Here is a 17,118-nt window from a genome sequence, read left to right as displayed (position 1 = left end):
TAGCAACATGTCGGTGGTTGGCGAATGGCGATGTTCATTTGTTTATTCGTAATAGTTAAGTTCATTGTCGTGTTACAGGCCGGTCTGACGTTAAACCGGTGCCTCCCACGCGGTCCTCCTTGAATCGTGCGATTATTCGAGAATGGGTCATAGTTTTTTAAACGTAAGACCTGAATTGGATTGCTTGGAAGGTTATTACAGTTTTATGATTACTGAAGATGGTACTTGAGAAGATCTTAAATTACGGCCATACAACTTATAAAGCTGTAGCGTTTGTGCTTAAGTACAAAGTACGAGTTGTCAAAAACGTTAAAAATGCAGTACCTACTTGATGAGATTTTTGAATATTCTGTTGGTATTGGGCAATATAAAGTTTATATTGCCCAATACCAACAGAATATACCAAATAATAAACCAACATACTCTTGTTGTCAAGTTAGAAGAGAACCCAAGTGGGTATAAGCTTCTGGGGGCCGATTTTTGAGTCTCACGGCGTACTAATTCAGAAAATTGTCACTGAAAATAATAGGCAATTCACCGTTTTCAACCGGTATTTTAGTGTCAGTGAGACTCAAAAATCGGCCCCCTGTTCCTGTGACGTGTTGAGCATTATAGGCATCAGATTTTCATATTTCGTGAGACACGTATATTGAAGCAGTCTTTATGTTCATGCCGTGTATGCCGTGCATGCTTGTCTCCTTAATAAATAAATAAATTAAATTTAAACTGTACATAAACTATTTCCAAATAAGCTTCGACCATGGCGTCGCATTTCTTACTTGGATTGAATAACCTTTAAATTAGGGTTAAAGTGAACGCTATCTTTGTATCAATCGAGCGTTAATTTAATTTGCTCTAGGGCCGAATGCCCTTAACAAACAGTCAAGTTGTGCGTGGAACATAGATTGCATACTGACGACTCCTCATCACCAATAACGTCTCCTTGTTTAACGTTGTACAAGGACTGGCATTCGATTTATTTGAATTTAGAATTGGCTCTCGCTGTCATACGCAACGGATGAACGAGCCGGTACCTAATCTAGAAGCAACAGTATTGAGTTATGTCGTACAGTTGCTGAAAATCAGTAAAAAATGTAAGCTTCTATGTTTAAGTAAATACAATAATTGTCGACAAAGTGTCATTCCCCTTTACAATTGTTTCACTTTTAGGGAAGCACTTGTACCTCTATAACTTATAAAATACTAGTAAAAATCTATGTCAAGGGTTGGACGAATGAGTTGCATCTAACTCCATTATATACTGGCAGCTCGGCGGCTGTTAGCAGTAGACTGTGCAAGTCTCCATTAAATAAAAACATACGAAGGCAGTTTTGTCGAAAGCGAAACACAGACAACTTCAACTGACGACGACGTTGCGTGAAATTATCTTAGCCCCCTGAGCTTCAAGCACCGCGTCCTGAATGCGCGTTGTCGCATATACTAATCTATTAGGTTAGTGATCTGTAGCACTGACTCACTGTTTTACACGTCCCAGCCAGTGTTTAACAGATTAACGCTCATTGGCTGAACAATTGTTCCACTTTACTTACATCGTTGTTTGGAGTAGTTTGGACTGCTTCCCAACTAGCGGCAGTAGGAGAGCTTATTGTTCTTAAAATTAGCTTCAAATAGACAGTGATGGCCTAAATGGTCTAAAGTCCAACATATCGCAAGTCAGGCGATAATTAAATTAAATTAAGGACGCTTTAAAACAATATTCTGTATATTCTGTAAAGCTTTTGAGATTAATATGCCTTTGCCGAGGAATGATTAAATTGAAAAAAGATTAAAAAAAAAGTCAGGATTTTTATTCCTTTGTAATATTTTCAATGGAATGAAACAATTTTCAGAGAACCTGTGCTACAATTTGTAAATTGTGCAGTTATATTAAATGACATAAAAATAACTCTTTCGTCTCGTGTAAAAATATATTTCAATCAGCATAAGTTCGCCCCACTTCATATATATTTTTATTTGTGGCATGGAAAAGCTTTCAAAATATGTGCTTCTATAACATTGAAATTATTTTTGAACATTTAATTTCCGTTTCCATTACTGCCTCTCTGGGCCTCTAGCCAAACGTACACTACGAATCGATGTGAATCGTCGACGATTGATTGTACGCTTGAGGGACTGATGTGTTTTGAAGCGTCAAGCTCTGGTACAGTGAAGGTACTTATTAAATATAGACGCGGATAATTTCCAAAAATATACACGAATTTATTACTTACACGTTAAGTTTTTGGATACATGTTTTTGGCACTTTGTCAGCATCTATATTTATAATATTTACCTTGACTGTACATACCTATCGAATTTCTCTCTAACATTCACGTCCACACTGTCACGAAAAATGCAATATCACTAGCAGCACGTCGTTGTTTGTCAAAGAGTACCTATGTCAGGATTTTGATTTATGTTCCATAGCGCGGGCTCAAAGAGATTTTTTTTAAATTTTGTTTTACCGAGTATTCAGGCTACGTAGTTCCGAACGAAATCTACGAGTACTATATTGTTGACCAGAAACGCGTCTCAGTGATGCTATTGTTTGTCTGTTGTTTTGGTGCTACAATAGACTGTTTACTTACTTAATTACTTACTATTATAGCCTTATCACACTTGCGATTTACAAGCGAGGCGAAAGCGAAGCGAGCGCGCAGCGAGTTCGTCGCGAGACCGTTACCAATTCGCAGCGAGTGCGTCGCGACTTCGCCGCGAGCGCGCAACGTTTTCTTAGCGAGTTCGCCGCGTCTAGCTATGCTGTACCTTCGTCAGCAAAATTCATTTCTACCCACTTTAGTTTAATCCTATCATTTGTAGTAGTTTTTATTATCTACGAGTGTGAGCGGACAGTAACAATAATGGCGGAACAATCAAACACTGTTGGAATCGATATCGAGGCATTTATAAAATTTAAAAATTTTTGATTCGTTCACAAAACAGCTCATAATAGTCGCTCTCTTGCAGTCGATTACTTAAAAATGGATCCTCCCAAACACGCCGTTTCTGCTTTAGTTTTCGTTTCTTACTTCGAAGCAATAAAGCTAACAGAAGTGTTTCGTCGTCGGAATCCATTATGTAAGTGACTGTAGACGTAGATCACTTTCAGCGAATACGCAGCGTATTCGTTACGCGCTCGCGGCGAATTCGCGACGCACTCGCTGCGAATTAGTTACGGGCTCGCGACGAACTCGCTGCGCGCTCGCTTCGCTCTCGCCTCGCTTGTAAATCGCAAGTGTGATAAGGCCCTTAAAGACTACTTTAAAGTTATAATTTTTGTACTACGAGTAAATTCCAACTACGACGTTACTTATGAACAGTACTGTACAGAACTACTCTTTTGTAGTAAGCAGCTTACTTTTAAGTACTTTTATTTAAATACTTATAAAATTTAAATATATATGAAAAATAATTTCAGCGCTTTCCCGTTTACAGAAGATTCTTGGTCTACGGACTTGACATAAAAATATTTTAATTGAACGAAGCAAAAAATTATAAATACGAATGTCGTATTAAATTGTAGATCATCAAAAAACATAAAGTACGAAGTGACGGCTTTTAAAATATTAACATCATAAAATGGGAAATATTAAAGCATTTGCAGAATATAGTTTCGTAACACTCCTAGTTTTCAAATAAACAACTGGGTTATATAAATGTTCATGCGGATTTTATATTTATTTTTAACGTCATAAATTGCTCATAGCGAGTAGTGTGAAGTAGTTGTTGGAAATTCTGGTTTATGCATTATAAATTAAATTAATTGTAATTCTATATCCCTGCATGTAGCTTAATTAATACCTAATGTCTACGGACATAAATATTACAATAGAGTATCTACTTACTTCATGCATTTAATAAGCACTTCTGGCATTAGCTCTATAACTTTGCTATTCATTTACACATGGAAAATATTTTGATTAGTTGAAATTACCTGCCAGTCGAAATGGCCCCCTGTGCCTTATACATATAGTGGAGGTATTATTAATTTGTTTATGTAATAATTGCCTTTTTCTACCAGAAGTACCACACACAGACTGAAATAAAATTTCGATTATTTTGAAATAATTTGAGGCATATAATGTTCCGAAGCTTTGGGGAAGGTTGTATACAGTCACCGGCATAAATACATATGTGATGATTTCTATACCTTGTCACATTAACATCTTGTTTGAAATATCATACGAAATTGTCAAACGATTAAAAGACAAGGTACAGAAATCATCACTTATGTATGCCGGTGACTGTAACAAAAGGCTTCATTTAGAATTCTCCACGAAGATCATTATTCCGGGTTACCAACTTAAGTAACTATGAAGTCGAAATAGTCGTCCGGAAAAGTTTACAGAGCTTCAGCGCAATTGCAATATTGGTTCAGCTCTTAAATTGTACTACTACTTTGATTAAAGTACTTATATTCGTAATAATAATGAAAGTGCATTGGACTAACTTCGAAATTGGGGCAATTATGAAGATGGGAAATGAGCGCTACGAGCATACCTACAACCAGAAATACCTCAAACTTTACGTTACTGCAATGCTTAACTTTCCTGCAACGATGTCCTGGCATCATATGAATTATAATTCTAATATATAATAATAAATATTATAATATTTATATTTATTCTAGTTAACACCATTCACCACGAAGCTATACGGTCGTAGCCGTGTCGGGTTTTCCGGTATGTAGTAAAAATGCTTCGTAGACCCAAAACGACAACGTTATTAGGTGGGTTGATTAGATGTTCGCAATTTTTTCTTACCCCTAGCCGCATACTTATAAACCTAAGCTACTAATGAAATTTAGAAATACGAGTATGTATTATGTATGTACTCCTATTTGTTTAGTTCAGTACCAATGTGTTCAGTTCAGAGCACAAACTAGGGGCACGTACCTTTCGTTTCACTCGGACGGCAACGTGTATATGAATCAAAGAAAACAAGTCTAAGAAAACAACGTACCTCAGTACCATACAGAAAAAGGTACGGTGGCTTAGATGGCATTATACCTTTGGGGTACGCTCAGCTAGATGGCGCTAATATTAATATTTGACATTTTAACACATATCGAGCTAAGAATATGGACCAAATTGTCAAAACGGTTCAAAAGTTTTAAGCCTGTGTCAAGAGATGGCAGTCTATGATTACACATTTTACTTCGACAGTAACTCTATAATACTCGATCCTCTTTGATATCAATTAATGTGACGGTTGAACCGACATGTACCTCTTCGAAATACCTAAGGCCTAAGGACCTACCTCTGATGAATACCGTTTGTTTCAGACACCGCTCCGAGCGCAGGCAGCGGCGCCGTTGTAGGTGTGCCGCCGTCATGGGAGCCCTTCTACTGCGTGCTGCAGCAGGACAGACGGGTCCTCACAGCATACACTAGCGAGGAGCTTGCTGTAAGTATTTTAGAACATATTCTTGTAATATAGGTACACATCAACGTCACGCAGCAGAAGTCTATGGGAACTCCCAAATAAATTTAGTGAACGCTACATTCAGTAATGGACGGTTTGGTGCAACAGACCCTTAAGTAGTCTCGTCACATTTTGATATTTAGGCGTAATTCATTTGATCAGATAATAAATATACTTTACGTGTACAATCAAGTGTTGTAATAGGGGTGTACAAAAGTTACTCAAAAATATATCCTAATGCTGTTAATTCGTCGACATACGAGCAATGGAACATTTACTACATATTTACACTTAAATGTACTGAATGGATGAGATAGGGACTGTTATTATTTTGGTTACAATCGTGAGTACTACGACTCCTAAAAATTTGGGTACTGAACCTTAAAGTTAAAACTGTTTAAAGGAAAATGCTGAACAATATGAATTGAAGACACAGAAAAGTGGAGGAAGTCAGACTAAGCAAAAGTTGATAAGGATTTTGATAAACGAGCAAAGCGCATAGCTGAATGTGTGTACAGAATTGTATTCATACCTAAGGCTTTTATTTATGATTAAATTGCATTCTTTGTAAACGTATGATTCAAAAGTAATAGCTACTTAGCAGCTATATAATTACGTCTCTGTGATATATTCCCAACTTCCCATTCACGTTTGCTTGAGTTGCATTTTCTTTTGTTTTATTTTATCGAACTTCCCTTAACAGAACCCCTAAACGGTGTTGTTACGTATCCCTTATCAAAGACAATCGCTGCGGATATAATGCAACACCTTACAGACACTTGCGTAACATCTATTGTTTTGTTTGTTGCCATTCATAAATATTTTGTTCGGATCAATAGGTAAACGTATCGAAGTTTTTTGCACCGGACGCAGTTTGCTAAATCCGATAACTAATAGAGCGAGGCGGTCACTAGTAAGTGTATAAGTGTAATAGGTTTTTAATGTAAATTCGTTATTTCGTATAACTACATATGTAAAAGCATGTTTGGCAACAACATTCGTGGCACACTTAATACACGCAAACACTTTTGGCAAGTACCTAGTGTATACTTGTATGTATTAATCTGAATATATTATCGAAATGAAGACTCATAATAATCATAACAGAGTTATGAGGATGATAGACATAATAATTTCGTATTATGAAATGAAACCAAACCTAAAATACTGTTAGTGACATTTATACTCATATTAGTGTAATAGCATTTCCAGGCATAGATTGACACTATTGACAGGCATTTGAATCAGGTACAGTCGAGTTCATAAATATGTGTACATTTTTTCATCTTATTGCAATAATTTAAGGTGAAGTACACATATTTATGAACTCGACTGTACGTAATTTCCCAAAATATGTGATAGATATCATTACAATAAATATATTTTATTTTGAAATATATTATTAATTATTTTCAATTATTGTTGAGATTGACAAACCTATCTACAACAAGTTTTTAATTATTAAGTTATGAGGATGATAGACATAATAATTTCGTATTATGAAATGAAACCAAACCTAAAATACTGTTAGTGACATTTATACTCATATTAGTGTAATAGCATTTCCAGGCATAGATTGACACCATTGACAGGCATTTGAATTAGGTACAGTCGAGTTCATAAATATGTGTACATTTTTTCATCTTATTGCAATAATTTAAGGTGAAGTACACATATTTATGAACTCGACTGTAGGTAATTTCCCTAAATATGTGATAGATATCATTAACAATAAATATATTTTATTTTGAAATATATTATTAATTATTTTCAATTATTGTTGAGATTGACAAACCTATCTACAACAAGTTTTTAATTCTTTACCTGTAAGTCACGGAAAATATGTGTAAGTTTTAGTTACAGAACATCGCCCTGAACGGTTACTATTTGGGAGCGCTGTTCACTTTCTTCATACATTGAAAGTTATTTTCTGTGAAGTTCTCGAATCTCGATATCGAGTAACATATTATAAACTCATGGTAGCCAGTGTCTTGTGATTTGTGATCCAATTTTCGCGACAACAACGTCCCCATACTGATTACGTATAAAAATAGGACTATTACTAATTGTACTATTATATATTCTGTGCTATTACCCAACACTTAAAAGCGTGTTTGATGAACGTTCTGCATTCCGCTGAATGACTGCGCCTGTCTCTTTCACTCATGCTGTACTTAGCCTGAGACATATATATGTCTCAGTCTTCATGCCACATCATGCCCAAAATCCATTATATTAGTCATATTATTATATCCAGGGAGGTACTTTAGAGTTGGTTAACAGCGGTAATGCGTTAGTCATAGATTGTTACAGCTAACAAAGGTTAGAAATATATCTTTGTATTACAGACATTTTCTCAACCTCGTATAAAATTAAATTATAACAACATACCTAGTTAATATTTATATATAAAAAATAACTGCGGTTGAACTCTGAACGTTGTGGAATAGGCGATCTGCTCACAGGCCCTGATAAGAAAAGATTCGACTTTCTATATTAACTAGACCTTTCATTCAAAGGATTTTTAGCTCAAGTTCAATCTCGAATGGGTCTTTAACTGCCAGTCCTCGTATAAAATATTAATGCATTATGCAAATGTCGCAAGCGTGTTCATTTAATACGCACATTCACATTATCGTTTCGTGTTGAACTCTTCACAAGTACAAAAAATTGCGCCACTTAATAGACTCGGGCATGAGCAAGTCGGTATAATCGACCATTTATTGAAATTAGCGTTTTAAAAGCATTTCAATTGCCTTCTTTCTCAAGATCGTATGTAATTAAAGTGTAGCGTTACAAAAGTAACCTTGTTCGGTAAGAGATACGGGTTGAATAGCCTACGTCCGAAGTAGGGGGTTAAAAAAACAAGTAACCGATTTTTACCGATACGGGCGTGTCGTAACCCTAATTAGAAGTACAGCTGGCCTAGCCGAGGTGACAATCCTTGACGCTGCTTAAGTAGCGTACGTGCCACTACAGAAGAGCGATAGGCAGAGCTAGCTAAGCGAATGTGACGTTGGCTAGGTGCCCTGCAGCACCATATTATTTATCTCTACTCGATCCTAGCCCTTACTAAGACGGAATACGATGAGACATCACATCACACAGCTGTACGCAGTGAAAGTACTGCAGAGAGCGAACGCGTGCGTTCTCTAGCGTTACACTGCACCGCTTTTGATTATCGTCATTATCATTTAATGGGGGAAACATATAAGAATTATGTTACGTGGATAGTATTAAACTTAATGGTGTGTTCTACTTACAGAGTTTCCGCGCAATTTTAGATATTTCTTACCGATAGATCTATTATTATGAGTTACACAGACACACAGTTATTGATGTCCCGGTTTATGGTGTTTTTGCTAAAGTCAGCAACATCAGAAGTTAAAAATGTGGATATTAAGTAGGTACTAAGTTTGTAAATATCGACTTAATCTGCGGTATTATGGGTTCATGGGTTGGTACTCGACGGAGTAACATACACTAAGGTAAAATAACCTAACCACAAAATTAAAATTTTGGAAAACCCCCGACCTCGACATAGTCGACCGATTTTCATGAAACATGGCTAAGAACACTCCCGACTAATTCAGCTTTCTAACGAAAAAAAAACTAAATCTAGATCGGTTCATCCATTTGGGAGCTACGATGCCACAGACAGACACACACACACAAACAGACAGACAGACACGTCAAACTTATAACACCCCGTCGTTTTTGCGTCGAGGGTTAATTACTACGATTGATGAAGAACAATAGATACAGCGATAGACATACATACAAGTAAATGCCATGCCCTAACGATTTCCATCCAGCTTTCTAAGCAGAGATCCTATCAATGCGGCTAGGTATCACTTAACTAAAAATATACTTATCTTGCCTAAACAAATCATATTCCGTTCCCAGAATCCACCAATCAATACCTGCAGACATATTTCTGTTTTAACCCAATTATGGTGTATGAAGTGAGAGAGAAATATGTCCACAAATCGCAAGCTGCGCTGTTCGCGGTAGGCCCTCTGAGTGCAAAAACAATGGAGTATCGTCTCGGGGGCAATAAACGCCGGCTTGTTTTACGATGCGTAGGCGCCGCCGGTCCGTCACTCTGCATAAATCAAAATAAACCAAGGAGGGTTTCGTCCCGAGATTAAGATGGATGAACTCCGGTATGTGACTTTATTATGTACGAGTATATCATGTCTAGTCAGAAAATAAATTGTATTTAAAAGCAAAAGTGGTAACTTTGTAGTGTTGTCGTCTAGTCATCTTACTTTTCACGCTATGTACCTAGTACATACCAGTTTTTAATTTCTACAAGTTTTTGTCGAACTGTTAGAAATAAAATAGGGTCTTCGCCGGTCCTCAGACTAATAAGAGTAAAGTAAGAAAATACTTTCATAATTACATACAATCTCGCCTGTATGGGATAGGTAGAGCACATGAAACTACTCAAGTTTCAGTGCCACTCTTGGCAATTAAGGGATTGAAAGAACTCGAAAATGGTGACATTGGAGTGACAGGTTGCCATCCTCTCGCTCACGCCACGATTTAACCCAGAAGAACTTTTAATAATTTTTAGGTATCTTAAACAATAAAAGACTAAATAATAAAAACTCTTCTGTCTAATAAGAAATTACAAGTTTTGATCACTATTAAATAGCAGTTAAAATGAGAAGTATCTACCTACCTGTGTAATTACTTTGTGAGTCAGTTGAAATTAAACTTTTACATTTTTTATTTTATCTTAATTTTAAGATCAAGGAGACAACGAGGTCGTTCCAAAATTAAAAGTCATACTTTCTGTTTGTATTTTGATACCAGGTTAATGTTTATTGGCAACGTGTAGTTATGGTTTTATGACCACAATTTTCGACTCTTGCGCATCTTAATTGTAGTCAAGGCATTGTTGAATTGTAGTATAGCATGTATTATATTAATGTACTGTGCGTTTAAGATGTTATCTGGATTTAGAGTAAATGCTATAAAAAAAACTATACTACATATGTAATAAATGTATGTGTTACACGAAAATGAGAATGGACGAATTGAATGCCGGCATTGCCGGCTTCTATATTTGAACTTGTTATTTTCTTTAATTTTTACGACTTAACGGGATTTTTTTTATACGTAAAATTATGGGTCCTATACTTTTCTACGCTCTCAAATAAAATAAATATTGCCTTTTGATTGCAAATCACAACTTCGAAAATAATAAGTCTGTTGATTTTAATCATCGTGTCTGTAGGTAGGTAATGTTACTTAGAAGAACGCATTAAATGTTTAAAGAAATCTTAGATCTTTAACTTACTTGTGTACAGTCAACAACACAGCTGTGTGCCAAAAATATGTATACAGAACTTTATTACCTGTACATAAAGGTGTGTACACATATTTTTGGCACTTTGTCTGTATACACAGATGTGTTCTTGACTGTACTATCCATAAATACGTATTTATTTAGCTTTTCACTAATGGATCTTCCCTGTTTTGTCTATAGGTAATTTCTACTAACGAGCAATTAAATTGAATGTTTAAAGCATTCTCGTGCATCTCATTGAAATCCGACGCTTAGATGGATTGGAACGACCACACCGTTAGCTTAAAATGCACTTTAGAGCCGTGATTGCAATTCTAAGACATATTTAAGAATTTCCCTGGAGTTAGTCTTCGACATCGTCAGAAGAAGATGAAATATAATATAGAAATTAAATTATCTATAGAACGATAACCATTGGCATGTAATTTTATTTCCTTTTCTACAGACGGAAATGGATTGACAGACTGCTTTCTGCTAATTTGTAGGACTTTCATAAAACTGTTCCTGCGTAGATGTTGTGATGTGTCTCCATCTAAGTAGTTGTTCTACAAACAAGCTTTAAACGAATGCAGTTTAAAGTCTTGACGCATCACCGTTCCGACTCGCAGGCGCATGCAGGATGTCTCGAAACAATGTCGACGGAAGTGCGAACTGCTGCGTTCCGCTTCCCACGGAGATGAACCGAGTGTTACCTGATTATAAGTGTCACGGTAGCTTCTTATTGTTGCCATTAAGTCATACGTACCGCAACATTGTCATGCGTGAGGAGTTCCGCAGGAGTTGCGTAATGGACATGGGAATTGTTAATTAGGTATCTAGGCTATGTTATTTTTATGCGGAATTTATGGTATAAGCACTATGATGGCTGAGCTGAAAAAGTCACCTGAAAGATGTAAATGTCATTTATTGTACACATTCGTTAAAACCAGTAAGCATACCTACCGGTAACACAAAAATACCTAGTCAATAAAATGTGAAAACATAAATAATTTCACCTAAGATTATACAATATTCTTAAATAGTGTACCTACTTCCAAAAACGGTATCAATAAGGGACCAATTGAACAATATTAGATCATAAGTAGAAAGTATAAGTTTCCTAGTTTTCTTTTCTAATATGTTTGTGTTTTTTGCACGCAACCGGACAGTCCTTCCCGGGTTTCTATTTGGACCACAAGGTAAGATTTGTGTTTGTGTCGTATTGTCCTATGTCGTTTTGTGTTTACTTTGTTTAATCATCCAAGTCAAAAGTAGATTTAATAGTGTGTATAAATAATTAAATACACACACAAAACATGTGTCTGTAAAGAATCATCCATCCCCCTGTCTCAGTGACGCATGACCCGTCTCCTATGAAAATTTTTAACCAAACCTTTAAATTGCCACTATAGTTAACCTAAAGTATTTACATAAAATAAGGCTCTGCGAATTATTTACCTATTACCTAATAATATCCTTTTTATAATAATTGTTACCAACCTCCCTCTTATGCTTAATGTATAGCCTGCCTGTATAGCCCAGGATTTACAGGATTGTTGCGGGCGAGAAAATGTCGCGGCCGCGAGGTACACTTTCTCACTCCTTCCTGTTTCTTCCATGCTAGGTATACTAGTCGTAATTAGAAACACTACTTATCACAGCGAGAAAACTAAAATGTCTACCACCACATGGCATTATAGGACAGCAGACTGGGATGGGTTGCGGGAGTTTTACGCATCATACCCTTGGAAGCAACTTTGCTTCTCTTCGGATGATCCTGACAATTGTGCTGAACTCGTAGCTGACACGATTTTACAGGGCATGGAATGCTTCATTCCGAGCTCCTCAGTTCGTGTCGGTGGTCGATCTCAGCCTTGGTTCGGTAGGTCTTGCGCCGAAGTCCGTAAATCTAAGTGCGAAGCCTACCGGGCCTGGGTAGACGCCAGTAGAGTCAACGATCCGAATACCTCCGAAATGAAGAAGCGTTACAACGCTGCTTCCAGGTCCTGCAAGAAGCGTATTGCTGCAGCTAAGTTCCAACACACCTGCAGAATTGGCGAGAGACTGGTTAGTCAGCCCGCTGGGACTCGTATTTTCTGGTCTCTCGCCAAAGCTGTTCAGGGGAACTTTTGTAAGGTCTCGCTACCTTCTCTTCACAAACCCGACGACTCATTGGCACATTCCACAAAAGAGAAAGCGGATCTTATGTGTTCTCTTTTTGCGTCAAACTCTACGCTTGACGACGGGGGTAGCACACCACCCAGCATCCCGCGGTGTGAGGCATCCATGCCCGAGGTTCGCTTCACTCAAGGTGTAGTTAGGCGAGCACTTCTTGCCCTCGATGTCAATAAGTCCAATGGGCCTGACGGTATACCGGCTATTGTGCTGAGAACGTGCGCTCCAGAGCTAACTCCGGTTTTAACGCGCCTTTTCTCTCTTTCCTACAGCTCAGGCAAATGCCCGTCATCCTGGAAAACTGCTTGGGTCCATCCAATCCCAAAGAAGGGTGATCGCACAAACCCATCCAACTATCGGCCTATTGCAATAACCTCCCTTCTCTCCAAGGTGATGGAGCGCGTGGTTAACAGCCAGCTCTTAGCGTACCTTGAAGACCACCAGCTTATAAGTGACCGGCAATACGGCTTCCGCCATGGCCGAGGCGCTGGTGATCTTCTGGTATACTTGACTCATCGTTGGGCCACCGCCATTGAAAGCAAGGAAGAAGCTCTGGCAGTTAGCCTAGATATCGCTAAGGCTTTTGATAGAGTTTGGCATAAGGCGCTTCTTTCCAAGCTTCCCTCGTACGGGCTTCTAGAAGGGCTTTGCACGTGGGTCGCTAGCTTTTTATCTGGGCGGAGCATTTCAGTTGTCATCGACGGTCAATGCTCGGATCTCCGGCCCATTAACGCTGGTGTACCCCAAGGATCTGTCCTATCGCCGACCCTGTTCATCCTTCATATCAATGATATGCTACTAGCTAGCAATATCCATTGTTATGCGGATGACAGCACTGGTGATAGCCAATACACAGGTCGTGCAAATGCCTCTCGTGAGCAGGTTTCGGAATGTAGAATGCAACTTGTGTCTGAAATCGAGGCCTCTCTTCAGCAGGTATCCGAGTGGGGTAAACGTAACCTCGTTGAGTTTAACCCCAGTAAGACACAAGTTTGCGCGTTTTCCGCAAAGAAAACCCCATTCGACATAGCGCCTAAATTCCAGGACATTCCCCTTACTATCTCTAAGAGTATCGGGATACTCGGTGTCGACATTACAAAGGAGGTCCAGTTTCGGGGTCATTTGGAACTCAAGGCCAAACTGGCCTCTAAGAAGCTCGGGGTGCTCAACAGAGCAAAACAGTGCTTCACATCGGGTCACCGGCTTTTGCTATACAAAGCACAGGTTCGACCGCATATGGAGTACTGTTCTCATCTCTGGTCTGGAGCACCGAAATACCAACTTCTTCCACTTGACTCTATCCAACGTAGGGCAATTCGTATTGTTGGCGATCCCGATCTCACAGCCGGTTTAGATCCTCTTAGCCTTCGGAGAGATGTTGGCTCTCTGTGCTTGTTCTACCGTCTGTACAACGGGGAATGTTCTGATGAACTCTTTGACTTGGTGCCACCGTCGCGCTTTTATCACCGCACCTCCCGCCAAAGAAACAAAGTTCATCCTCACTTTCTCGACACGTGGCAAACCAAGAACAAACGGGCCTCCCGCTCGTTTTTGCCCAGAACGTGCAAGTTGTGGAATGAGCTACCTTCTGAGGTGTTTCCCTTGCGCTATGACATGGGGTTCTTCAAGAAGCAGGTATTTAGGGTTCTCAAAGGTCGGCAACGCATAAGTGGCTCCCCTGATGTTGCTTATGTCCATGGGCGGCGATGACTGCTTACCATCAGGCGGCTCGTCTGCTCGTTTGCTGCCTATTTCATAAAAAAAACATGTTTCGCTTGGACACTAGTCTTCTATAGACATCTTCTCAACCAGAAAGATTCCTAAACATTAATTAAATTTCCAGGATATGATTGACAAAGGAGAAATTCTACTTTAAAAATTCACCAATGAGCCGGAGAAAAAACGCCTAAGGAGAATTGCGAAAGAAAACAGAGAGGCAGTGGAGGCTGAAGAATATAAAAAAGAATTGGGAGTTGGTTCAGGTGAGACTTTACAGATTTTTACTTAACAATTACTACATAGTACAAAACAAAGTTGCCAAGTGGGATCATACAGACGCAACTGATGTTGATGCGCTTTTATTTAAATTGATAGAACCATATCAAATAAAATATAGTAGAGGAGTGGAATGAGAATTTGTATGGGGGGGTCATAATAATTCCCACAGAACCGAAGTTTGGTTTTTTTAGTTCTTTGTGTGTATCTTTTTGACATACTAAAAATATAGTAAAATATATTTATGCAAAATGCGTTTTTTCGACCGCCAAAAGTTGTATGAAAAATTACTATGGAAAAAAAATCCTAAAATTTAAAAATCGTCTCTGGTATCAACTTATGGGGAATTAGGCGGCAAATTTTTTTATAGCGTTGATGTTTAGCAAAAATATAAATATTTTTCACTATTTTGGTAAAATAAAAAATGATAAAAATCATAAATCTGATGAAAGGAAGTAATTAAAACATAAATTTCAGCAATGTAATTTTTTCATATGTCCCACACCATGGTAAATACGGGTACGATCCGCCTGGTGATTAACAGTTACGGTAGCCTATGACGCCTGCCAATCTAGAGCCTCCACATGCGCGTTGCTGGCCCTTTAGGGTACCTTTCCACTAGAGATGCGCAACGTGATAGTGTTTGATATCCACCAATCATGTTCACTGTTCACAAAGCGTAGCGCTAGTAGGAACGGGTTCGACTAAGCTGATTGTGGATATCAGAAGCATCCATAACATATCTCTGGTGGAAAGGCACCCTTAACAGTCCTCATCCGCTAGCTCGCAGGATAACGCGCGTCCGCGGGAGAAAAATCCTCCTAGCATCCCATAAAAAAACTGTCGATAAAGCATTATATCGAACACGAGAGAAAACCAAAACCTAATAATCATCGGTTTTTCTAGTCATAAATCTGCGCATCCACACACCCTGGACCTGTATATGGTCACACACTGCGGCTTCTTCTTCTTCAACCTAGCGTTTTCCCGGCCTAGCGCCAGGGTCCGCTTTCCTACTCAGTCTTCTCCACTTCGCCCGGTCTTCAGCATACTTAGACGTGAGATTGTTCTCTTGTATGTCCGCTCCCACGACGTCCAGCCAGCGCTTCTTTGGGCTACCGGGGCCGCGTGACTTAGAGCCTTGGACAGCGAGATTAAGGCATCTGTTTTCGATGTAGGCTTAGGAGGATTTTTCTCCCGCGGACGCGCGTTATCCTGCGATTCCTGCGAGCTAGCTGAGGACTGTTAAGGGTGCCTTTCCACCAGAGATGTGTTATGGATGCTTCTGATATCCACAATCAGCTTAGTCGAACCCGTTCCTACTAGCGCTACGCTTTGTGAACAGTGAACATGATTGGTGGATACTGGATATCAAACACTATCACGTTGCGCATCTCTAGTGGAAAGGTACCCTAAAGGGCCAGCAACGCGCATGTGGAGGCTCTAGATTGGCAGGCGTCATAGGCTACCGTAACTGTTAATCACCAGGCGGATCGTACCCGTATTTACCATGGTGTGGGACATATGAAAAAAATTACATTGCTGAAATTTATGTTTTAATTACTTCCTTTCATCAAATTTATGATTTTTATAATTTTTTATTTTACCAAAATAGTGAAAAATATTTATATTTTTGCTAAACATCAACGCTATAAAAAATTTGCCGCCTAATTCCCCATAAGTTGATACCAGAGACGATTTTTAAATTTTAGGATTTTTTTCCCATAGTAATTTTTCATACAACTTTTGGCGGTCGAAAAAACGCATTTTGCATAAATATATTTTACTATATTTTTAGTATGTCAAAAAGACACACACAAAGAACTAAAAAAACCAAACTTCGGTTCTGTGGGAATTATTATGACCCCCCCCATACAAATTCTCATTCCACTCCTCTACTAGATATACATAGCAAGAAATTACTTCAACATTTCCCTAGCAAGGAAATGAGGTCTTTTCAGGACGCATTTCAAGTGTTTCTCGTAGCTCGTCTTATTGCTCTCTTTTTAAATAAAAGTTTCTAAACTCAATCAGCCCACAAGTATACCTATATGTTATGTTACTAGTGTGGTCTGTGGTTAAAACTTATCCTAACAAAAAAGAAAAGTTATATACCAAAGTGCTACTTTTCTACAAGTCAGTTAGTATAAAGGCCAAATTGTCCCACAAGAGAATGTGAGTTGAGTCCATTAAACTTTTATTTTGATTACGCTTTTTAATTTAATCAC

General features: G+C 38.4%; 1 protein-coding gene across 2 annotated transcripts in view; it reads left to right on the top strand.

Annotated features, from left to right (window-relative positions):
- Positions 1–17,118, top strand: part of LOC125241849 (ras GTPase-activating protein raskol) — a 217,887-nt gene that overhangs the window by 69,302 nt on the left and 131,467 nt on the right. For both annotated transcript variants that reach the window (XM_048150520.1, XM_048150518.1), the window contains exon 3: positions 5,285–5,406. In XM_048150520.1, coding sequence (XP_048006477.1) covers positions 5,285–5,406 — 122 coding nt within the window. The remainder of the gene's footprint in view (positions 1–5,284; positions 5,407–17,118) is intronic.

Source organism: Leguminivora glycinivorella, chromosome Z (genome assembly GCF_023078275.1).
Source record: "Leguminivora glycinivorella isolate SPB_JAAS2020 chromosome Z, LegGlyc_1.1, whole genome shotgun sequence".
NCBI lineage: Eukaryota > Metazoa > Arthropoda > Insecta > Lepidoptera > Tortricidae > Leguminivora > Leguminivora glycinivorella.
The sequence above is the reverse complement of the archived record's forward strand: the minus strand, read 5'-3'. Positions and strand labels throughout refer to the sequence as shown.